We start from the raw sequence: 23,957 nt of genomic DNA, 5'->3' as shown, positions 1-23,957 counted from the left end.
TTCCCCCTCTTTTAGATTCTTTTTTCTTTTCGTTCCTTCTCTTTTTTTCATTTTATGTATAATACTTTTTTCTTTTTTATATTTTTCCTTTCTTTTTTATATTTTATGGACAACATCTTTGCTCGCTACATGTAGGTTGGTAACGTGGTATGAGAATGAATTCATGAACTACTTTGATAACATTAGTTGCAAGGTGTAGGTGTAGTACATCCATATAAGTATCCATGTCCCCAAAACAAAATCTACTGATTGTAAGTATCCATCTCTATACCGCAGCTCTTGCATTAGTTGATATTACATCAATGTTGGGCCCGATCTAAAACCCAGGTCGAGTCCATGGGTGAGTCCATACATCGGAGACGCCCATTCATCCTCGAGCAAGCAAGTGGGGGTCGGAGCCCACTATGGCCCCAACAGGGCTCCGCCAGTGTAGGTGTGGAGTACATCCATACGTATCCATGTCCCAAAACAAAACTCGCCGATTGAGTTAGGCACATAGGACTGGTACCAAGTCACCCTGACGGCGAAGCAAACCCAGATCCTCGGAGAGTCCAGCGGCGGAAGAGGCGAGGCCCCCATGCGCTTTAAGGTGGTGTGTTCAAGGAGTGGTGCGTCCGAAGAGAGTCCGAGAAATGGTGTGCGGCGGTGGATGTGGCGAGGTCCCATGCGTTCTGCGTTGCCTTGGAGGTTCAGGATCCGGTGCAGTGCTTCAGTCATTTTGGCGTGTAAGGTGCAACAGCGGTACTTCGGCGAGGGGTCCTGCATGGTGGTGGCTTCTTCGGTGAGGTGTGGTGGGCTCTTCTTCTGACTTCTACCAACGCAAGACCGTGGTTGGAAGATCGACGATCGTGTGTGTGGCCTGAAGATGATGGTGGCATGGTGGAACAATCGTGGTAGCTACATGGCTTGCAGCGGATTGCGGCGGCTAGTTCTGCATGGCAACGGTTGGTTGGCATGGGACATCATCAGGAATGACGGCACTTGCGATGAGTGTCACTTGTTGGCTATTCTCCGGGGTTGTGGTGGTGTGGTGAGTTGGGTGGAGTTGAGTCGAGTTGTGCAGCCGTGTTGATGTCTTAATCCAACCGGTTGTTATTTTGAGTTGGTGTTTCGAGTGGAGTTGTGCGGCTGTGTTGATGTCCCAATCCAACCGGCCAGTGTTGTTGTTCCGCTATTTCTTTTGTTGTTGTACGCAGTATGGGTGTATTCTTCTTTTTAATATAATCGGCAGCTCTCTTGGCTGGTTCGTTTAGAAAAAAACAGGACGCACTTCTCGTCGAGCTGCCAAAACTGACTCATCTTTGATCCTTCGCAACCTCAGCCTCCATTTGCTTCTACGGGCTCTAATGCCATAAAAACCGCAAATGCTACTAATGAAGAGGACAGTGACTAAGCTATATATCATATATGAAGGGAGCTAAAACTCGAGAACCATTTTTATTATTTTTATTTTATTTTCTTTTTCTTTGTTTTGCTAAACTTCAGAACAAAAGAATCTGCATAGTCAATACTTCACATTGTAGTCTCAAAGAGACGATGTACTACCAAGTTCCCAACAAGTGGAGAAAGTGAAGATCAAGTCTGAACTCTGAACATGATCAGGAAAACATACAACAATTGCTCCACTGAATAGAGGTTTCTATTTTTCTTATTTCTTTCCAACAGAGATTCTGGTATTAGGATGCCTTATAATTTACCAGAGTGTACACAGGTTTCAGTCTTGTGACACGCGCACAACCTGCTTGCCAACATTTTTACCACTGAACAGGCCAACAAAAGCCGCAGGTCCACTCTCCAGCCCGACGCTCATATCTTCCACATACACAATCTTGCCATCTCTGTAATGTTTGGTGATGTCATCGACAAACCGTGGGAACAGGTGGAGGTAATCACTCTGGATGAATCCCTTCATCTCTATCCTCTTGCTTATCAGGGAGAACAGGTTGTGGATCCCAGAAGGAGCAGTTACCCCGTGCTGGGAAACCATCCCACACACTGCAATGCGTCCATGTATTCGCATGTTGAGTAGTACGGCATCAAGCATTGGCCCACCTACGTTCTCGAAGTAGATGTCAATACCTTCAGGAAAGTACCTACACAGGAAAACATTTCCACAAGATCACAGCATAATTCCCCAGTTTTAACAACAACAAAGGTAAACTGCTTTTATATCAATCAGTTGTCTTAAGGAATAGTATGTTCTAGGTAGGTACAGCTTTTTATGTTATCAGTGTTTCTCATTCATCAATAGTTCACAGAGGTTCATCATCCATCAAAGTTTAATTCTTTTCTGTACGATCCTAGCTTGGCTCATCAGCTGTTCATGAATGCTAAATCAAGCTGATATCATTTTCTGCAGAAGAAGAAATTCTGACCTTTTTAAGGCAGCAGTCAAGTCAGGCTCTTCCTTGTAATTGAAAGCTGCATCAAACCCAAGTTTTTCCTTCAGGAGCTCAACCTGAAAGATATATATTGTGGATATTGGATGATGCAACTACACAGGCAATGCAAGCAACTAATACTAGTTGGAGTGAATTTTTATTAAAAAGAAAAGAAGGGACTAGTATGAGTGTGTGCCTTCTGATTTGTTCCAGCACTTCCCACAACATAGCAGCCATGGAGCTTTGCAAGTTGACCAACGATCTGGCCAACTGCTCCGGATGCAGCAGAAACAAAGACAAATTCCCCTTTCTTTGGTGAACAGATCTCATAGAATCCAACATAAGCTGTAAAACCAGGCATGCCTGTGGAGGAATAATAAGAGATATAAGCTTCTTGGAGCGAAGAATAGCATGGAAAGAAAAATTCAGAAACACCATTTGTGATTATCACAGTTCTACTCCTACTCCTACACCCACCTCTCCTTTTCCTGTCCCTTAGATGCAATGAGTCTCTTCAACCTAGTTTTTTTATTTGCGGGTATTTTCAACCTAGTTTAGTCTTTCCAACCAAAAACATCATCCAACTGCTGCTGTTCAACAGCTACACCATTTGTGTTGTCTATATATGCTTAGAATGTAACTGATAAAAAAATTTGAAAAACATAAGGAACTAACCAAGTAGGCCCAAGTGGTAAGAGAGCGGTATGTCGCTTTGCTGAATCTTCCTGAGCTGTTCAGGCTTGGTGATCAGACTGTAGTCCTCCCAACCAGTCATCCCCGAAACAAAGTCACCAGCACTGAATCCTGGATGAGTGGAGTCGATCACCTTCCCCACGCCAAATCCTTCAAGAGGCTTCACAATCAACAAATCGTTCAATCAGTGGAAGCAATTAATGGAATTTGCGCAAGACCAATGCACAACCGATCGCTTCAGCAACTAACAACCCAGCCCAAGCTGAGGAAAAACGATTTGAAGGAAGAAGCTCACGGATCCAGGCTTGAAGGGCGGGATGTAGGAGCCCTGGAAGTCCCGCATCCTGCCGCGCATGTAGGGGTCGCAGGAGAGGTAGAGGTTCTTCACCAGCACCGCGGGGCCGCCGGCTCCCCCGGGGACGCGCAGCGCCACGGCGCCGCCGTCGACGAGCTCCATGTCGTCCTCCCTCGGCGCGCGGTCGATGTACCCGCGCAGCACCACCTTCCTGTTCCTCGCCACCGCCGCCTCTTTCTCCATGCCGCAGCGCCGCCGTGGACCTGTCCCGGAGCAGCAGCAGGTTGGGGTTTGGTTGGCCTCGTTCTTGTGCCGAGACTCGAGAGTCCCTACGATTCGCCAGGATTTTGTGCGCGGGGTAGCTGCGCGGCGCGCGATGGGATGGGACAGGACACCGGCCGTGCCACGGCGGCGGGCGCCGGGTTGGTGGTTGAATTCAGTCTGTTGGTTTGGACTCTGGAGATTGTGCGGACCGCGCGCCATGTGAACGTGCCGTGCCAACCAACCAACCAACAACAACAAATGCCGCGGGCGCGCGGTGGGCCTGAGTGTTTTGGGCCTCTGGATAGAGCCGGCCCGCTCGTGCGGTAAGAGAGTTGGGCTTCCTTGTGCTCTTCGCCGGACCGTCGTGTGTGTGTGTGTGAAAGCGTGGTGCCCCACTTGATTGTGGGCTTCGGTACCAGTATTAAAACGGCCCAAGCTCAGGAGATTCTGTCAGCCTGGTGTGATTGAGCGTCTATTTTTCCCATTTTGTGTTATCTATGAGCATTTCTCGCCTTGAAAAAGAGTGTGTGTACTTGCGTTTATGCACTGGTGCAACAGATTGCATGGTCTTTATTTGTAAGATGAAGTCAGATAATTACAGCCAGTCACTCTGCCAGCTACACTAATCATTTTATGAAAAGGCAAAGACGACGATAGAACAAAACAACCAACAGATGTTCTACGATTCATCTACGATGGTAATTAAGTACGTGCCGTCCGTGTAGTCTAAGCACTCGCTACATATACGTGATACATTCGACGTATGCATCTATATACACGTGGCAATGCAGCCACTGATGCATCTGCTTCGGCTCATCGATCGGCTGCCGTCTGATACATCAGAGGCAGCTCGGCGGCAGAACGAGGCCGAGCGTGCTCCCCTGCACATTCCGGCAGTAGGACTTGGCGGCGGCGGGCCGGCTCCGGTACGTGAGCGCCACGTCCTGCAGGCGGATGCCGCTGCACGGGTTGCTCCGGCTGCAGTCGAAGTTGACGGCGACCGGCGTCGCCGACGAGCCCCGGATGCCCACGTACCTGACGTCGCTGATCCTGATGCTGGAGCTCCCGCCGGGGCACCCGCTGCCGCTGGGGCAGTAGCGCTGGTCGATGATGATGGGGTTGTCCACGCCGGACATGGTGGCGTCCGCGAAGGTGACCCCCCGGACGAACCCGCGCTTGGAGCCGCCCCACGTCTTGATCCGGAGCCCGTTCGTCGTGCCGGCGAACCACGTCGTCTTCACCGTCACGTTCTGCACCGCCTCCACCGCCATGCCTTCCTGCTTGCCCAGGCTCCCGATGCTAATCAATTAATTGCACAAGTCACAGACACAAAATTAGTGCACGGATTAGGTACAAACCCAAACTGAACCTGAATGTTTTGTGCACACGCCACCATGCATGCGACTTGAGTATGAACCGGACCCAGATCTGGTCCGTTTCCACTAATGTTGCCTCAGTCGACTTCAAGATTTCTTTACTTTTAATATGGTAATAAAGACCGTTTCAGTCAAACCAGCAGCTATAGTGGATTGATTTCCAAACACTAGCTCAAGCTACCATTCCTATGCTGCCTGTGATTACTTTCTCGATTTAATTCCTAAAAACAAGAGCATTTCTGCGTTATTCATGCTGACGACAAACCACCGCGCGTCATGGCGCCCTCGCCCACGCACTGCCGGCGACGTACCTGATGCCGTGGCCGGGGCCGCAGGCGACGCGCTCGATCCAGAGGTGGGAGTTGCCGGGGCCGACGGAGATGCAGTCGTCGCCGGTGCCGATCCTGGCGTCGTACACCGACACGTGGCTGGACATGTGGATGTGGATCCCGTCGGTGTTGGGGCTGTCCGCCGGCGCCTCCACCGTCACCCCGCGCACCGTCACGCCCACGCACTGCAGCACCACCACGTGGAACAGCTCGCTGTCCACCGACCGCACCCCGGCCACCACCACGTCCCTCGAGTTCGCGATCGTCAGCGACTGCGACGACCCATGCATGCAACCACGGCGAGCCAAAGTTAGCTGTTGATCGTCAGGTAGCAAGCGAACACACCTTTCAGGTTCCGAGTTTCGACGACGGCGAACGTACCGACGCCGGCGTCGGGCAGTTCCCGCCGCGCGCTCTGCAGGCCCAGAGCGCCCGGCCGCGGCCGTCGAAGGTGCCGCCGGAGACGACGAGGCCCTCCATGTTCTCGAACGTGATCCACCTCCCCGACAAGCCGCGCCCGCCGGCGCCCGCGGGGGCGACGAGCGTGCCGGCGACGGCGAACGTCACGGCGGCGTGGCCGTGGCACGGGCCGGTGAACGTGGCGCTCGATACCAGGAACCGGCCGGGCGGCACGTAGACGGTGGCCGGGCGGGTCGAGCGGCATGCGTCGGCCCACGCGCGGAGGAAGGCGCCCGCCGCGTCCGCCGCGCCGTCGGGGCGGGCGCCGTAGCGCAGCACGTTGTACATTGCTGCGCCGGCCGCCGGGTCCGCCGGAAGGAACAGGACGGCGGCGTGCAGGTGCGCGAGCAAGCTCAGGACAGACTTTGCCATGGCCATCCGCCTCCGGGTGTACGCGACGCGGCGAGTTGGGATGCCGCCGGCTTGCAGGTGATAGTTAGGTATGCGTTCGATGATGTGATGACTTGCACACGTGTACTTATAGTGGAGACATCCACCGGCTCTGGGTAACATTGTTTTTGGAATGAATTAAGTGGGCGAACAAGAAAGAATTCGAGAGCGTGCACTCTTGGGGGGGAAAAAGAAATCAGGGGGAGAATTTGAGAGCCTTGCAGGGCATGGTAAGCAGCTGAGTGCGAGATTCAGAAGCCTAACCTGGGAATGGGAGACGAGACCACAGGTTGGTTAGTAAACTTTTACATGCGGCATTGACCATTGGAGGCTGGGCAAAGTATAGGTTTGGTGAGTTCTTGGAAACAACTTATGGCAGGCTACGCACCTCCCATGCGTAAGCTGTGCCGAGTGATGGATAGTAGTGGCGAACATACACACATTGTCTTTGACTGACCAGCATTGCTTTGCATGATGATCTGGAGTTGAAATGGTCACTGAATTTGTTGAAGGGTGCAGGAATTCGTAACCGGCCAAGGGTTGGAGCTCACCGATAGAATGCACGTCAAGATTCGGGCGTATTTCTGGCGCTTATGGACAAATGCAACTACTCGTCTACTCCAGTCCCATCAGGACCACCAATATCATCACTAGACGAAAAGAAGGTGCCAGCGTCAGCTTACGCAATTTTTTGCATCTTGCAGCCCATCCGGAGAAGAGCTCCAAAATTTGCAAAGAATGTAATGGCAGACATTGACACGTGGAGTTTGAAACTTGCTGAACTCTACCGAAATCAAGAAACAAAGCCATTTCAAGACAATTCGTGAATCAGCCGAAACTTCACCCATCGTCTCCAAAAGGCGTCTCCAGAATTAATAACGAAAGCTCCTTGATCAACCAACTGAAACTAAAGCTATCCCGTTTCCGAATCTACACCAATTTGGAGCCATTCAGTTGGTGGAACATTCACCAACTTCTCCATCTGCATTTGGAATCAAGATTGGAGGCTCATGTAATTAGGTTTTCATCGACCTCGCTTTCTACTACCATCGGCAGAAACTGGCTGCAAGACGATTAAACTTTTGACCATCTGAAACGACCCAAAGCAAAAAAAAAATGTCGTGTCGTCGAAGTAGAAGTCCAAAGGGCCTGAGATTGTTGGGTTGGGCGTGTGACTGTTGCGAGAGAGCAAATTTGACTACCACTGCAGTCGTGGGTTGGGTACGTCTCAACCCAGCCTGGGCAGACCTGGCATGTGTTCAAGTCAACAACTACTTCGTTCAAGCAAACAAGACTTAGGTTTGGCTTGCTGTTCACCAATCACCATCAGCTTGTAACTTTTTGAAAGTGATTTGATGAAATAACCTACAGTACACGATAATGTTACTGTGTGATCATTTGGCAAAAGCTTTTGGACCCAGTCCATAAAGATAATGAGCGACAAACGTCCTACAACTAGTGATGATGGGCTAAAAATAGCAGTCCGATCCGGTTCTAGGTGCATGGGCCAGATCAGCCCCGATTCAGTGAACCGAGAGAGCCTAAATGGGATAGGTCCAAAGTAACTCGGCCCAAGTTCATGCAGTGGGTTTGAAGACCTACCAGTCCACAACGCGTCCACCCGTGTCCCCCGTGTGCCATGCACAAAAGCACAGACAAGGCGGGCACAACTTTCGCACCCTTCATCTTTCAGCCTACCGCTACCAGCACGCAAATTCCGTGTACCAACTCCTTAAGAATGACTTACCTACGGAGGAGTTAGCAGCTTGAATCCCGCACTGATGTGACATCTCATAGTCCCACTATTGCAAAGTCACGCACCATGCCAGCACCACCTGAGGAAACAGCCAGGGTCGATACCTTGTTTGATCTTGCAAACTTTTTTTAAATTGTTATAGACAAAATTATCTCGGTCTGAATGCATCTGCATCCCTGCATGGGCCATCATTAGATTAGCTAACAGCTTTCGCCTCATAGATATAATAATTTAATAAAAGATTAACCAGCAACAGCAGGGGAAGGCCAACAAGATTAACCAACAGCAGGGGAAGCCGGGAAGGCCAACAAGCTATAGTTCACTCGAGAGCGCAGCGCCGTGACGCTTCGTTGGGCAGTGACAACGGGCAACAACTTGTGATCAACCTACCAACCAGATCCTTGTCACGCTTTTTTTACTAACCACAACCCGCCAGAAGCAGCAATCTGCAAAATAGCCAGGAATATATAATCAGTATATCATCCCTCGGTGCCTCCGGTTCATATTATGTTTAGAAAAATCGTATTAGCGCGAATGGCAGAACGTCCCCGTTTAGGCACGTATTTATCACGAAATGTATGCACATGATTTGTTTAATATCACATACTCCTACGCTGCAAAAATATTGGTCAGCACATAGGCTATAATGGAGCAGGAGCAGTGAAGCTACCAAAATTAGCATCAGTGAGCTGAGCTGATTGCTTGGCCATCCGTACCTGTGTTCTGGGTCACCGAAGTGCACCAGACCAGTGCCTGTGCATGCCTTTTCTTCCCTCCATCTAACCACCCCTTGAGCCCAGTCTGCAATGCCGTGGTGGCCCTCCTCCTCATATACCTCCTCGTCGCTCGTCTTCATCCTAAGATAGGAGTTCAACATGCTTTCCCATTGGTTCTCTTCCAGACATGTGTAGGAAGACTTGAGGGGAGAGAAAAAGGTACTTGCCTTGCGCTTGCAGATTGCTGCATTCTTCCTTGCGACTTCTCTTTTTCCATCATTTCTTTTTCTCTGAGGTGAGGCTGGCCATCCGAGCTTGCCAAGAAAAGATCGTGTCACCTGCAGTGGTTGCGGGATGTCTGTCAAAACTCGCAGCTCATTGATTCTTCTCTTGCTTTAGGCATTTGCAGATTCTGTGGAGAAGGGCATGAGCCACTCTGCAAAGATGGCAACGGCTCTGGGGCTGCTCCTTGCATTTCTGGCGATTGGATCCTGCATCGCCGCCGATAACATCGACTTGTGGCCGATGCCGAAGACGGTGTCCCATGGAACACAGAAGCTCTACGTCAAGAAAGATATCACAATGTCAATGGTGGGAAGCACGTACTCTGACGAGAAATCAATCCTGAAGGACGCCTTCCAGAGGATGGTTGATTTGATCACACTGAACCATGTCATCGATGGAATAAACCCAAGTTCTTTGGTTCTCACCTGTGTTAATATAGTTGTCCATACACCTGACGATGAGGTAACCTGCTCGCTTGATCTGACAAAGTGCAAACCCATCTACAGATTGCCTTTTTCATCTTTCAATTAATACTCTGCATTGTTCATCTTCTGCAGCTCAACTTTGGAGCAGATGAGTCATATAACTTAACTGTTCCAACAACAGGAGATCCACTGTATGCACAGATTGAGGCTAGTAAAAAAAAACTCATTGTTTTATGTTGTGAGCCTTATATAGTAGCATCATCTAGTGCATCCACTGTAGGCAGACACTTGAAGCTTTTTTGGGGGGCATACAGACACTTGAAGTTTACTTGTAGTTTCTGCAATTCCTTTTTTCATGATAATGAATTCCGAGAATCCTAGCACAGTCCATGCCTTCAGTATCTCCTGTAGCATGCATATTGCTGTACAAAACCCTCTTGATAGCCTAAGTCTCAGAAATACAAATTAGCATATAATACAAATATACAACAGATGGACCCTTGCAAGCAAATCAGAATGATTATCATATAATAATATAATATATCATCAACTCAACAGTGAAATGCAATATCCCCTCCCAAGGTGTCTATGTTTAAATTTTCATGACATGGGAAATGTTGTTAGGTTACAAAAGAAAGTGGAACCGGTAATGGGATCACATCTATCATTCATATGCCCAATGCAAGTCACTTCAAATCGTTTCATGCTGATGACACCTTGCTTTCTGTAGGCTCAAACCGTTTTTGGAGCACTTCATGGCTTACAGGTAAGTACTTTGTACGGTCCGTAGACAAGCAATACATAAGATAAGCAAGATTTAGGCTCACAACCCTGTCCAACAGTAATTTCTCTTTTTATCAATGCAGACATTTGGTCAGTTGTGTTACTTTGATTTCACATCACGACTCATTGAACTCAACTCAGCTCCTTGGATAATTACTGACACACCAAGATTTCCTTACCGGGGACTGCTTATTGGTTAGATATAATCAGCATTTCCACCATACCAAATGTTAATAATGTGGACATCCAGTGACTGACAATTACAAAATTAACTTATGCTTATATATGCTGGCAGATACTGCAAGGCACTACCTACCTGTTAAGATAATCAAAGGAGTGATTGATGCAATGACCTACAGTAAATTGGTAGGTTTGATGGCCATTCAATTTTAATTCCTCGACTGATAAGTTATAGAAGACTTGAACTGTTGTCGGGTAATCCGTTTTTGTTCCTAAAATACAGTTCCGGTTACTGTATGTTAATCCTTTGTTATCTCGTCATGCAGAATGTTCTCCATTGGCACATCGTAGACGAGCAATCCTTTCCCATTGAAATACCTTCATACCCTAAATTGTGGAATGGTTCATACTCTTATTCGGAGAGATACACAATGTCTGATGCAATTGACATTGTACGGTGCGTTCTATTTCATTATCAACATTGCAAAATTTTACAATACCAATACTATACCAGCACTGAAAAATTGGAGGTAATTGCCTTCAAAACAGAAACATCACAAACATGTCCAATAAAAGGATTTTCTTTCTGTAATTGTCCGACAATTTTGTGCACAAAAAGGAGAATTTTGTATTAAAAAAACAAAGCATGAAACAGAACAGTTTGCAAGTTTAGTATACTTATGTCGAACCACATTTTTGGGTGCACCAACATAGAGCCCTTAATGGGGCTCAGGCAATGACACATAAGCACTAAAGCAGTATGATTGGAAAACAATATGCATGCACTTCAATGGCACCTTCAGAGTTTTGTAAGCACACACACAAGCAAGCTAATTTGTCAGTCAAAAGCTGAATATCTTTATTGCATATTCAATGTATCCATAAACTTAGGTAGCTAGACCTCTACCTTTGCAGGTATGCTGAAAGGCGAGGTGTAAATGTGTTGGCTGAGATTGATGTTCCTGGCCATGCCCGTTCATGGTAAGTAACTTCATTATGTTCAAATGTTCATTGATGTATACTGCAAATCATACACTAGAGATTACATGGAATCATTCGGTGCACAAGACCAATACCATTATTATGCATTGAAGCCATTCAAGATGACTCAATAGAGTTATTCAATAAGTAAAATTGTGACGTTTGTACCTTTTCAGGGGCGTTGGTTACCCATCATTGTGGCCATCAGATAGCTGCAGAGAACCACTCGATGTCAGTAAAAACTTTACATTTGAAGTCATCGATGGCATTCTTTCAGGTGATACATACAGATTTTGTCAACGAAAATGAAGTGGTTCCTAAGCTTTTTATTTAAAAAGATCATTAGTTTGTGGGCATGCTCCAAAAGAGAAAGTTATTCATAAAAATAGGGAACAATATATATGAATACATTATCTGCATACAATCACCAGTTCACCACTGACAGAAAATAGTAAATATCTTAGACAACTGCCTAACAGAGTTCAAATTTTCTGTTGTTTTTCAGATTTTAGCAAGGTTTTTAAGTTCAAATTTGCCCACTTAGGCGGTGATGAAGTCAATACAAGTAAGCATAAGGATTGCATCTGCAGTTGTTCAGTTGATATAATGCAGTGATAGAATAGTAGATCTACAAATCATACCCATTCACTCTTTTCTCCGAATTTCAGGCTGCTGGACCACAACACCACACATTGAAGGATGGTATATAACTCATAATTTGATAACTTGGGTGTTTTGATGACTTCCTTTTGTAACAACTATAAATTGGCCATGTTCTTGTATCATCCAATTAATTCAAGATTATCCTTTTACAGGTTGAATAATAACCATATGAACGTATCAGATGCATACAGAGATTTTGTATTAAGATCTCAAAAGATAGCAATATCACATGGCTACGATATCATTAACTGGTATGCCTATTTGCCAATCTGATAGGCACCAAGAAGCTACTAACCCTTAAAAATTTAACAGACATCTTTCATTATTACAGGGAAGAAACGTTTAACAACTTTGGAGACAAACTGGATCGTAAAACCGTTGTGCATAACTGGTATTTTACTCATTGTGCTTGATTTGCAACATTGGAAAGGCTTTGCTTACAACAGTAGCATGCATGTGTTCCTTTGATATGTTGTTTTCCTTTGAGTTTTTAGTAGTAGTTCGCAGCATGCATGCATGTAGTATTTTAGGGTTATACAAATTCAGTGAAATAGATTTAGATGCTAACATTGCAATTCGTACTCATACTAAGTTCATTCTGGTTTTTATTCAAAAAAAAAGTTCATTCTGGTTCTTTTTCCTGCTATCAATAGTTGACAATTGGCAGATTTGCCCACAAATTAACAGGCTTGGAGAAGATGTAGCACCAAAAGTAGTTGCTGCAGGGCTCAGATGCATAGTAAGCAACCAGGATAAGTGGTACCTGGATCACTTGGATGCCTCATGGGAAGGATTTTACATGAACGAACCCTTGAAAGGTATCGATGACACGAAACAGCAACAATTGGTCATTGGAGGTGAGGTATGCATGTGGGGTGAGGAAATTGATGCATCAGACATTGAACAAACAATTTGGCCACGTGCTGCAGCAGCTGCAGGTAAGTGACTAAAATGACCTTATCATCCTGGTTAGTGCCTTGAAATATTTCAAATGAAATTTAATGCATGCATCATTACCCAAACTAATCTTATTCTCAAGGCAAGACCACCTATATTCTTTTTTATGAATCTAGGAGAAATAGAGTATGTGACAAAGCACTCCAATCACTTAACTTGTGCGGCAACATGGTCTAGTTAGAATGGTAAATTCCTCCAAATATATCCAACATCCATAATCTATGGAGATATGAGCGAAAAAAAACTGAGAATGTTGAAAAACAAGCAGATATTCATGTTCCCGTGTAGTACAATACAATATGTCAGCAAAATTTCTAGCAAAAAAAGTTGCAGATATATGCTCACTGCTCAGATCTACTACATTGTTTTAAAGAAAGAAGAGCATACTGCACAGTATAAATTCCCAAACGCACACAAAATTTACAGGTTGTTGAACAATGATAGATAACAGCTCACATTATTTCGGTAGATTTAATATATATCAAAACATCATTTAAGGGAATGATTCAGAATAACAGGAGGAGAGTTTACATGCAACCTCATAACCTATGATAGTATGAAATGTGCATGCAACTTAATGGCAAATACTCATCTAGTGCACTACCATCTGTATGAGTAATTACTGACTCACCAATCCTCTTACATTGCATTGGCTTGAAGAGAGACTGTGGACTCCGACTGAGAAGCTTGCAAATGACACAAGATTAGTCACATCAAGATTGGCACGCTTCAGGTGTTTGCTGAACCAAAGAGGAGTAGCTGCTGCACCACTAGCTGGTTATGGTCGTGCATCACCAGCAGAACCTGGTCCCTGTGTAAGGCAATAGAATATCCATAACAAAAGGGAAACATGTATTCACAGAGGAAGGAGTCACTTTTACCCCTGTTGATATGTTCAGCATAGTGTCCGTCAGTCGTCAGATAGGTGGTATTTAGTTGTGTAGAATGTTTCGTGTCCTTTTTCTTGCTCCTCTTCAATCCCAATTTTCTTCCACAATAATTTGGTGGCTATGAAGTCTACATAGTATGGTAACAAAAGGATAACAGGTTCCGACAGAGTTCACTGATTAGTTGTCTTGAACAGAAAACTCGTCCAAGAAAACCAATTTGCCATCAAAGTAAATTTTAATGTACACAATCAACGTCTCTTTTGCACATGAGCATGCTAAAATTGAAGAAGACCCTTATGCCAACACAAAGATCAACATACTTTATAGAGAAATCACCAATATAAGACAAAATTTTGACTTTTCCTTGCACACGAGCGTACTTAAATTCGTGGACATTTATACTGCCAAGAAAATAATCCACATACTTGTCTACAAATCATTGAAAAGATGCACAATTTTCATCATCAAGTGAAAGAATGTGTGAGTGCACATCAATCAGATGAAGAATATTGGTATGCTGTATGCATGATTCAAACAAATGCTCTATTTATATCCAGCCATGAATTTCCAGCATTCGCAAATATCTAAACTAATCCAGGTTGAGACACGCTACCAGACAAGCTAATACTTGGTGCCCCATCTTGCTGGCTACATTCATCAGGTTCTTTACCGGATACTTTCTGAAAATGCTCAAAGTATTCATCCATTCCTGATACGTACTGCTTCATGCTCTCAAAATGCCGAGCAAGATCTATTCCCATCTTCATCCATTTTCTAGCAACTGAACGTTGCCCAAGCCGCAAAGCTAAATTTGACTTGTTCCATGCAGTCATTGCAAGCCACTTCCCTTCCTCAAATGGATATTCACCATCTCTAAGTCCAACCACAATCTGGTAAGCTTGTCGAAATACGTCATAGACTGCATCACTCATGCTACCACTGAAGTCTTGGAGACCAGCAACGCCTACTAGCCTTCTGAGGGCAGTGCTGATTATCCCATAGTTTGGCGAGTGAGAAGCAAGGGCAGTAGTGATGCTGGCCTTCAGGAGAAACTCAGCAACCTGTAGGTTTGGTTGGGTACCTTGAGAAGCTATTTCTTCAAGTCTGAGAAGATGACCTGGTGTACATGCTTTAGATGCTGCAAAATTCTTGACTAATTGGAGCTGCTGAGGGTGTGCACTAGTGTCCATCCTGTTGAGAAGATGGTAGAAGTTGAAGGTATGAAGAAAAAGCAAGTTGTTATCCTCCAATTGATCAGAGGTCACTGGAGCTGAAGGCAAAGTCAAGGGTAATAGCTGCAGATAAGTACAACTGAATCAAAAGAATGTCCAACAAAATGAAATCACGTAAGAACACACAGATATCAGTGACTCTTGATAATTGGCAAGCTTCGTTTTTACCTTGCCAGCTCTGCTGAGCATCTCAACGCCCTTTTTAAGGTCAGAGTCTGATAATGGAGATTTGTTTAGCTCCTCAGCAAGGAGCATGGCACTGACACTCATGATCAATGATTTGCAAGCCAAGAGACGGTTAGCATCATCTTCACCATTACCTGAGCTGAAAAATTCAGCTGCAAGCTCAAAGAACTCACTACAGTAATCATGCTTCTTCTCCTTTGCCATCTTTACAGCCATATTCCATGTACTGACTGCAAACCAATTCCGTTCACGCAGCCCTACAGTTCCCTTCCCAAAAATAGCTTCCATTCCAAGCTCAGCCATCCGTAGCTTGGCACGTCTTGAGTACTTCAGGATCTCAGCCTCAGAGCCTGGCTCACGGAGAAAGAGGGCTATAAGGTTCCGGCGGACAGCAGCCTCTGTCATTGGCATTGGCATTGGCTTTCCAGCAGAGTATCGGCCTAGAAGGAAGGTCAATGCAGCAATAGCCACACCGACAGACTTGCAGGCAATAGCTTCATGAACTGAGAGTGTCAGGAACTCAGGGTTGAAGTCTAGATAGCCCACCATGGTTTTCAGCAGCTTGATAGCCTCACCTTCCTCCTTCTTCTGCAGAAGGATCTTAAACTAAAAAAAATATATACCTGTATTAGTAAGAAGTGCTAACACTAAAATGAGGTCCCTCTAAAACTGACAGCATGCACAGAGAGTATTACCTTCAGAAAAGCACAGCGGATATTGGGTTCAACCTACAGATATATACATTTGGAGCCAACATAAGAACCATCACACAAGATCATTTAACAAGGAGACAGGGAGAACGATCAATACCTTTTCGGCCTCAATGATAAACTCCTGGGCACGATCGAGATGCTGAAGTGCCATATGGCAAAGGCAAAGTACTCGGAAGCAGCTTGCGCGGCGGGATCTGCTTTCCTCGTCACGGGAAACATAAAGCATCGATCTCTCAATCAAATCCGCACTGATCTCATAGTTCTTTGCGTGGAAATGCTCAGTGCCACTGTCCCAAATTGCAAATGCAAGCTTCAGCAGGTGCACACATTTTCATTCAAAGTAAAGAATATAAGTTCAGTGGTGTAAGAGAATGCTAACCAGGTCCATAGCAGTGCATGCATTGTGCTACGCTCGTGGGTGTTAGCAGGGCCATCGAACAGCTTTACCACCCTCTCATCCGACACGAGCTCAGAGATCGCTCTTGCACGCCCAGTTCCGCCCCCTGCATTCTCAACCACCTTCTTCAACACCCTCACTGCTGCAGCAGCTGCCGCACCGGCACGGCACCGTGCGGCAAGCGCAACGAGCACCTTAAACGCAGCATCGGCCCCCCTGCTGGCAAGGTACAGCTCAGCCGCCGACACGCACACACAGTCCGGCGCTTCGGCGTTCGCCATGAGCGTCTCGAGCTCCATCTCGGCCTCCGCCAAGTTCCCGCTGCCGAGGCACGCGCGCAGTGCCATGAACCCAATGCTGGGATGCTCCTCCCCCAGCCCCAGCGAGGCTCTCCAGACCCTGATACAGCGCAGGGTGCCCTCGTAGTCGTTGGCTTCGAGACGCTCGACGGCGAGGAAGCGGAGGCATTGATCCTTGATCACTTGGAGATTCGGAGTCGCAGGAGTGGATCCCGGGGTCGGCGGAGTGGCGCGGGAGGGGGAGGCCGCGGCCTTCTCACAGAGATCAAGCGCCTCGGTTAAGAGGTTGGACGCGTCGAGGGCGGGATCCGGGGGTTTCGTGGCGAGAGCGACCTTGCCGATGCGGAGGTACTCCTCGGCGAGAGCCTTGACGCCCTCGGGAGACGCCGCCGCGAGGGGCTTGGACCGGCTCAGCAGCGCGACGGCGAGAGCTTGCTCGCCCGCGCTGGACGCCGCGCGCGCCCGCGCGAGGTTGAGGTCCAGCAGGACGGCCCGATCCCCTTCCGTGTCGGCGGCGGAGACCAGCGGCGTGGCCTTCTCGAAGCAGGCGGAGGCGAGGTCGGCGCGGCCGAGTTCAAGCCAGATCAGCCCGGTGCGGTGGAAAAAGGACGCCGCCTTCGCTCGGGCGTTGGGGATGTCTTCGGGGAGGCCAGCGACGAGGAGGAGCTCCGGCGCCGCCTGCCGGATCTCCGCCTCCGCGACCCTCGCGGGGAAGCTGTGGTTGGCGCGGTCGACGCACGCGTTCCAGAGGCGGAAGCCGAGGTTCCACACCTTGAGCCTGAACGCCTCGTCGAGGCCCGAGGGGGAAGACGAGGCGGCGGAGGCGAGCTTGGTGAGGAGGCGGCGGAGATCGGCGGCGAGCTTCTCCGGGGAGGAGGGATCGGAGGTGTCGAACGCCTCGACGTCGGCGACGACCCTGTTGAGGTCGGTGAGGAGGCCGGCGTGCGGCGGCGGCTGCCGGTACTCGGGGGAGAGCTCGGAGATCTTCATGGGGGTTGAGGATTCGGCAGCTTCCGATCGAATTGGGAGATTTTGGGCGACAAGGAAGGCGAGGCGAGGCGTGGGAGTGGCGGCAGCGGAGACTGGAGAAGGGATTCGGGCACGGGAAAGTGGGGGAGAATTCGAATTTTGAACGGCTGCCGACTGCTGGGGCTCCTCTCTGTATTCCGGAAGGAAGATAACTGAAGGAATGAACTGGTTGCGCTCGCGTCGTTATTTTTCCACTGTAAAAATGATCCCAAGGTCCAATGCAAAAATCGCTCGATTAACTATGTCATTATTAAGAAATTCACTGGTTGCATCAACGATTAACCCTTGGTTTATCCACGGAAACAAGAGCCGTGAATCTCTCCCTGCAAATCTCTGTTGGAGCTGCTTATCTATTCGGCCCTTGATATAAAAAAAGAATAGGGCCGTGCCTCAAATCTGATAAAACAGAAACACTCACTAACTTCTAGCCTACATTTCAATCTAGAATTAACATTGTGATTCAAAATAGGAAGAGAACATTCTTATCTCTAGTTTGCAACGATCAGAAGGGGAAGAGGAATAACACTTCAGAAATGGAACACAAAAATTATGCTACTCCCTCCATTTCAAAATGTACTCCCTCCATTTCAAAATGCATATGCATAATAATATCTATGAAACTAGAAAAGCAAAAACGACCTACAATTTGAAATGGAGGGACTAGGGAGTAGTTCATTTTGGCTTTTCTAGGCGCATAGATTTTGCTATGTATATAGGCATAACTATATATTTATATGCATATCAAAATCTATGCATCTAGAAAATCCAAAACGACTTACATTTTGGAACAGGGAGACAGTAGTACCTCCAGTTTGCTATAAACAAAAGGGAAGAGGAGTAGCACTTCAGAAAAAAAAAGAAAAGAAAAATGTCTAAAAACCTAAAACAACTTACATTTTGGAACGGAGGGAGTTTCAATCTAGGATTAACAATGCAATTTAAAAGTAGGAAGAAAACATTAGTGTCTCTAGTTTGCTATACAAACAGGAGGAATAGCACTTCAGAAATGGAACGCAAAACACATGCTGCATTTTAATCTAGAATTAACAATCTGTAAAAACCTAAATCTGGTGAACTTTCTCAACTGTGATTGGGCCACGTCATTCCATGATTTCGTCCGTTGGATCTTCCACCGTCGGTATTAGCTACTTTGCTTGCAGGTTTCTAGATTAATCGGAACCTTTCCTCGTCATTCTGCGTCGCCCCGCCTCCCTGCTTCTCGCGCCTCCTGCCTCACCCTGCTTCGGTCGCTGGGGAGCCACGCCGCAGCCTCGGCCTAGCGCTTGTCTCGCGAGTCATCGGCTGGTCTCGCGTGCCACGATGCTGACGAGCTTTTTGCCCATTTACCATTTCAAAGATGTGGCTTCGCCACTTTGCTATGCCAAAAATTTGCTATGCCAAAAATTCGATTCGCCAATTTGCCAGAAATAACGCTGCAACTTTGATTTTCTTTCCATTTTGATCTTTAAAGTTCATTTTAGTTTCTTTTCTCATATCAAGCCACATGAGATGTCTATCATGCCCCTTATCTCTCTTGCATAGCTGTGCGTGTCCCCAACTTTCCTTTGAGCATGATCAATGAACTTCCGCAGCATGCTGTCCTTGACGAAGCCGGTCTTCTCTAGCACGGCAAACTGCGGTTCTCCACATCGGCCACGGCCTCCAGCCGCAGCAGCTACGATCACGCTGTGTACATGGCCTAGGCCGCCGCCCGCACCGCGCGACGCCGGCGCCGGCTTCACGGAGACGGACCCCACCTCCATGACGCCGGCACCGGCGCAGATGGGGCGGTACCACGGGTGCGGTGGGGCATAGTCGGTGATGCAGCAGCGGGCATGGTCCACATGCTCGTAGGCTTCGCGGCGCTGGAAGCGGACCACGCGCAGGCCCGACGTCCACGGCATGAGCACTTCAGTGCCCGCGTCCGATAGCGTGAACTCGCGGAGGCTGACAACCACGTCGGGCTCCACCACCGGGGCTCCTTTCTGCTGGACCTCAATGCCGTCGTCTTCGTCACCGATTGAGCGTCAAGGGAGCTCATCCGACTGCGCTACGATCCTGCTCCGTTACGATTGGATGTCAATGTAAGGTCTTTGGTCTGGACGTGGCGCCATGGCGGACGAGCTGCAGCCTACAGGAGGCGCTCCACGAGGGGGAATGGGGAAGAACGGGAGAAGGGGAGGGGGAATCAACCGTGACGCTCGAATTTTTGCAGCGGCGGACAGAGAAGTTCGGCGAGCGCTCAACGGGACGCTCGAATTGGCAAAAGGCTCCACGCGCCGTGCGAGCCGCCACCAGGTTGCAAGCACGGCGGCGTCTGCGGAGAGCTCGCCGGGCAGCGGCTCGAGCACCATCGCCTGGGACCGCTCCTCTCGCCATCCTCTCCCGCTTCCTCTCGTTTCGGTCGTCCCTGCCAGGGCCTGAGCTCGTCTCTGCTTACTCCTCTGCCGGGCACCTTGCGCTCGCGGCGCTAGCCTGGTCGGATTTCCACTGCCCCCTACGCCTTCCTCTGTGCCTCGTCTGCACCTCCAACCTTGCGACCGCGCTCGCCACCCAGCGCTGCATGGTCGCCTCGGGCCCTCGGCCCTCTCGCTTCTCGGCGTCGCTCACGGCAGCCACTGCGCTCGTCGTTGACGCCTCCGTGGACGCGTACTACGCAAGTACGGTATCCTCGTCAGCAATGCCGGCTCTGTCGCCGTCACGTCGTCGCTGGTGCACGTGTATGTCAGGTACAACGTCTTCGGTGACGCAGTTCGCGGAAATGCTTGGGAGCGAGGGCGTGAACCGCTGTGCGCTCCGGGTTGGCGTGGAACGGGGAGTGGGGTTGCGCTATCTGATGGAGATGGTCGACGGCAGGCGAGGCCAAACTCAGAGGCGACATTGAGTTCGGGGTGCTGGTTGAGCTGAGTTCTGGTAGGTTCTTGCACGGGTCAGTTGTGACTTGTGAAGCCTGGGGTCGTCGGTGGTTTCTGCGGGTGTCCAAGAGGCCGGACTTTCACCCGTCCGTCAACGTTCGGACCGGGAAGGTCGTGAACGCCGAAGAAATCACGAGGGGAATCCGGCAGCACATCCTTTTTGCATGCTTTTGACCCCCCTCCCATAAAATATTTTTGAAAAACTCATCCCATCAAAATTCAAAACCATATTCTTGGCACAGCTTACTCGATCAAATGCACAGAGTCGAACTTGCAGCAGCATGCTTGCAGCTGTCCCAGAGTTTGAAGCAATTTCATTCTAGGACACTATCATGTGCGGATGATAGATGGTAACTACAAAAATATAAGCTATAGATTTCAAATTGTTTTGAAGTAATAATGTAGAATGTGTAAAAAAAAAAGAGATTTCCAACGGTGCTTTTATATAGCATAGGATACAAAGACACCATGATTTCACTCTAAAATAGGGATTTGCCAATACTATAGGCGTTCATTTGTTTAGTTGTATTAACTGTATATCTGATGTTTAAAACTGTATTATCCTTGTGTTACTGCAGATCAGCAAAAACCAAGCCGTATTAGTAACGATAATTCATCCATCTTTGCAAGTTTCTCATCTTTATACATTGAAGATAATTGAAATCAAATTCTCTGATGTTGCAGACTCCAGAGAGCCTTGTTTGTTAAGTTTTCGTATTAAAGGTGTAGAAGCTGAGAGGCAGCGACATTCATCAGCCAAAAAGATGAACTATTTAGCCACAGTATCTGATCCAACCTTCACCTGACGCAATTCATGGTACTGCCAGCATTCAAACTTGATAAAGTAGGATAAGCAGTACAATGATGCGACAAATAATACCATCGAGGCTAACTTTGATTATGGCCGGCCAGCTATCGCGTTTCAAAAAAAAAAAAAAAACGGAGAAAGAAGAACGTGACATGGACATGGATAGGTAAAAAGAACGTGACAGCTGTTAGCATACTTGGTTTTTTCTTGAACTTCGGTTGTAGCACGTCCGGCACCATTCCTCTGCTTCTCGTCCTCTACGTCAAGTCCACGTATCGTTTCATTCAAAAAAAAAAAAGTCTGCACATCGCGCTTGATACACATAGCCAACCAATCCCCTTCCTTCTCCTTTAGCTGTGGAATATGTGGCATGAAAATATGTAATCTCTAGACTCTAGTTAGGAGATATTTTTCTAGATTACGTTGGGCTCTTGTATTTTGTATTTATGCCGGCAGATGAAAAAAAGAATTGGCAATTTGCCATACGTAGATCTTGCCGTTAGTTGCAATTAAAAAAACAAACTGCATGTGTACACGCAAATCGAGATAATCACCTACTGTTTTCCTTTCCTTTATAGTTAATTGTTTTATCTCCTAATGTTTAAGGGCTCAGATTTAAGATGATGTCGTGGAGTGGGTTAGCAAAAGAGTTGATTCAGAAGAAAATCAGGGGGAGATGAACTGTAAACAGGTTTGTTTAAAAGAATAGCTGAAGTCGCGATGGGAGGTCACGTGAAGACATGAAGTTTTCGTAGTATATACAAGGAGAAACTGCAAGGCACACGACAAAGAATTAGGAGTTAGGAGATGGCGCAACTGGTGCTAATGCAGCAACGGAGCACCATGTGGCTGAAAAATATGGCTGATTGAACCAAGAATCATGTCCTGATAAAAGGCTCTGGTGGAATGCATGCAGATTTCTTCAATTTCGCTGATCATGCTTAGTTATTTTCAAAGTGATCAAGTATGAGTCATATATGATGAAGCAGATGGTATGCCTCGCTACTATCTTTGATTAGTAAAGTTCTCTCCGTTCGCTGTTTTAAAGCTAGACTGCCTACCTCAAAGCAAATGACTGCGATAAATTTGGATCTCATATGGGTACTTCGACACCTGTGGAGAGTTTTCTCACATAGGGTCAAGTGTGAGAAAGTTTCAGGTGGCATTTCTGTACTAGAACTGGTGCGGTGGTGCCCTGACTGCGATGAATTTACACCTGATGATCAATGTACAAGTATGAACAGGTAGAGATCATTGATAGGTACAACCCAGCAGAAGGCATTTCTGTAATCCATACTGTGAAAGTTCCTAGTTTTTTGTCAGTGTTTAAGCTCTTTCATGACGAAACAAAGAGTTGAAGGATTCCAAAGGAGGGTTTGCAGACTTCAAATGTCATGTACAATGTGCTCTCGATGCTTTTGCATCAAGAGCTGTAGAAATCCATGACAACCATCTGCACACAACTGCACCTCAGTCTGTGAAATTTTCCATTATGTTTCTTAACTGTTAATTATTATATTAGCCAGTTTCCATGCATTGATACTTGTCAATTGTCACAGTTAATTAAAATGCATTTTATTTTTGTCCCTAGTTTTACAGTTGAGTCCTTAATTAATTGGTTAAGAGTTCAAGAAATATAAAGTTTGATACCCATTGGCATACCTGTTGTACTTTACTTACAGTAGTAATAGATGGACTGCTCATGTCATAACCATGCTCAAACTCCATGTGACCCTCAAGGTTCTTTAACTGCATGGAAAAAAAACAAAATTAGAATACTCTGAGCTTTTTGCACACAACTTAAAGGAGTGCTGAAAGACACGTACAGCCCAAGCATCCTTTTCACCACATAGTATGCGTTCCGTTTCCTCCTCAGTATTGAAGAAAAGCAAATACAAGCTTCTAGAATCTTTTCCACAACTCATGATCCATGATATTTTCTATGAAGACACTAGATGTTGTTGCCATGAAGAAATTAGAATAATGTAGAACATAGATATTTGTTTAGTGAAAACTCTAGAAGGGGACACATGTCATCATCCTATAAACTCCCTTGGCCTATAAATAGAGGTCCCATTTCCTTGCCATGCCATTCAACCATGAGCATGGTAGATGAGTGGAGTATGGTAGAAATAAAGGGTGAGTGCCAGGCTAGCCACTAAAGAGAGGGTGCTGTACACTTTTGTGTAATATTGTTATGTTGTAATAAAGTTCTGTTTCTTACAAGTATTAGTCTCCCGGTTGGGTCATATAGTTTCTAAGTACTTAGTGCATAAGTTATGATCCATCGAAGGTTGACTCTGTCACCCGGGATCATAAGGGTCTGGACTTCATCGTAGGTTGGCTCTGCCACCTGGAAGTCAGCTTCATTTGTTGGTAGGATCTGCCACACGAAAGTGAGGAGGTCAAGGACGGCCTGCGATCTTCTCACGCTGTCCGTCTAGGACAACGCTTCCACGGCTGCCGTCAGGTTGTTGTCGCGCACACCGTCGACGCCGACGTGCTCGAGGGCAAGCCTCACGAGCTCGGTGGCTCTGCTTCTCAGAGCCCACTCC

General features: G+C 47.1%; 4 protein-coding genes across 5 annotated transcripts; 1 reads left to right on the top strand and 3 right to left on the bottom strand.

Annotated features, from left to right (window-relative positions):
* Window positions 1-1,484: 1,484 nt before the first annotated feature.
* LOC101765051 (2-alkenal reductase (NADP(+)-dependent)) lies at window positions 1,485-3,809 on the bottom strand. Its single transcript, XM_014805320.2, has 5 exons — window positions 3,370-3,809; window positions 3,057-3,234; window positions 2,578-2,744; window positions 2,376-2,458; window positions 1,485-2,093 (listed from the first exon to the last, which is right to left on the bottom strand). Exons 1-5 carry the CDS (start codon window positions 3,610-3,612, stop codon window positions 1,715-1,717), a joined length of 1,050 nt encoding a protein of 349 aa, XP_014660806.1. The 5' UTR covers window positions 3,613-3,809; the 3' UTR covers window positions 1,485-1,714.
* Window positions 3,810-4,198: 389 nt separating this feature from the next.
* LOC106804375 (polygalacturonase) lies at window positions 4,199-6,243 on the bottom strand. The gene is made up of 3 exons (XM_014805319.2): window positions 5,720-6,243; window positions 5,321-5,610; window positions 4,199-4,932 (listed from the first exon to the last, which is right to left on the bottom strand). Exons 1-3 carry the CDS (start codon window positions 6,173-6,175, stop codon window positions 4,473-4,475), a joined length of 1,206 nt encoding a protein of 401 aa, XP_014660805.1. The 5' UTR covers window positions 6,176-6,243; the 3' UTR covers window positions 4,199-4,472.
* Window positions 6,244-8,762: 2,519 nt separating this feature from the next.
* LOC101784879 (beta-hexosaminidase 3) lies at window positions 8,763-14,016 on the top strand. Of its 2 annotated transcripts, XM_004970802.3 has the most exons (15): window positions 8,763-8,878; window positions 9,059-9,406; window positions 9,502-9,576; window positions 10,100-10,135; window positions 10,236-10,347; window positions 10,448-10,518; window positions 10,659-10,789; window positions 11,248-11,313; window positions 11,490-11,590; window positions 11,819-11,878; window positions 11,982-12,015; window positions 12,129-12,227; window positions 12,308-12,367; window positions 12,664-12,914; window positions 13,594-14,016. In XM_004970802.3, the coding sequence occupies exons 2-15, from the start codon at window positions 9,086-9,088 to the stop codon at window positions 13,758-13,760; spliced, it is 1,584 nt and encodes a 527-aa protein (XP_004970859.1). In that variant the 5' UTR covers window positions 8,763-8,878; window positions 9,059-9,085; the 3' UTR covers window positions 13,761-14,016. The 2 variants fall into 2 exon arrangements, with proteins under 2 accessions (XP_004970859.1, XP_022682256.1); XM_022826521.1 differs by lacking the exon at window positions 8,763-8,878 and having other exon boundaries at window positions 9,017-9,406.
* A 174-nt stretch (window positions 14,017-14,190) lies between these two features.
* Window positions 14,191-17,839, bottom strand: LOC101784478 (TPR repeat-containing protein ZIP4). The gene is made up of 5 exons (XM_004970801.2): window positions 16,334-17,839; window positions 16,052-16,241; window positions 15,937-15,969; window positions 15,224-15,847; window positions 14,191-15,118 (listed from the first exon to the last, which is right to left on the bottom strand). The coding sequence occupies exons 1-5, from the start codon at window positions 17,638-17,640 to the stop codon at window positions 14,408-14,410; spliced, it is 2,865 nt and encodes a 954-aa protein (XP_004970858.1). The 5' UTR covers window positions 17,641-17,839; the 3' UTR covers window positions 14,191-14,407.
* Between the last annotated feature and the right edge of the window lie 6,118 nt (window positions 17,840-23,957).

The sequence above is a fragment of the Setaria italica genome, chromosome V, assembly GCF_000263155.2.
Source record: "Setaria italica strain Yugu1 chromosome V, Setaria_italica_v2.0, whole genome shotgun sequence".
NCBI lineage: Eukaryota > Viridiplantae > Streptophyta > Magnoliopsida > Poales > Poaceae > Setaria > Setaria italica.
The sequence above is the reverse complement of the archived record's forward strand: the minus strand, read 5'-3'. Positions and strand labels throughout refer to the sequence as shown.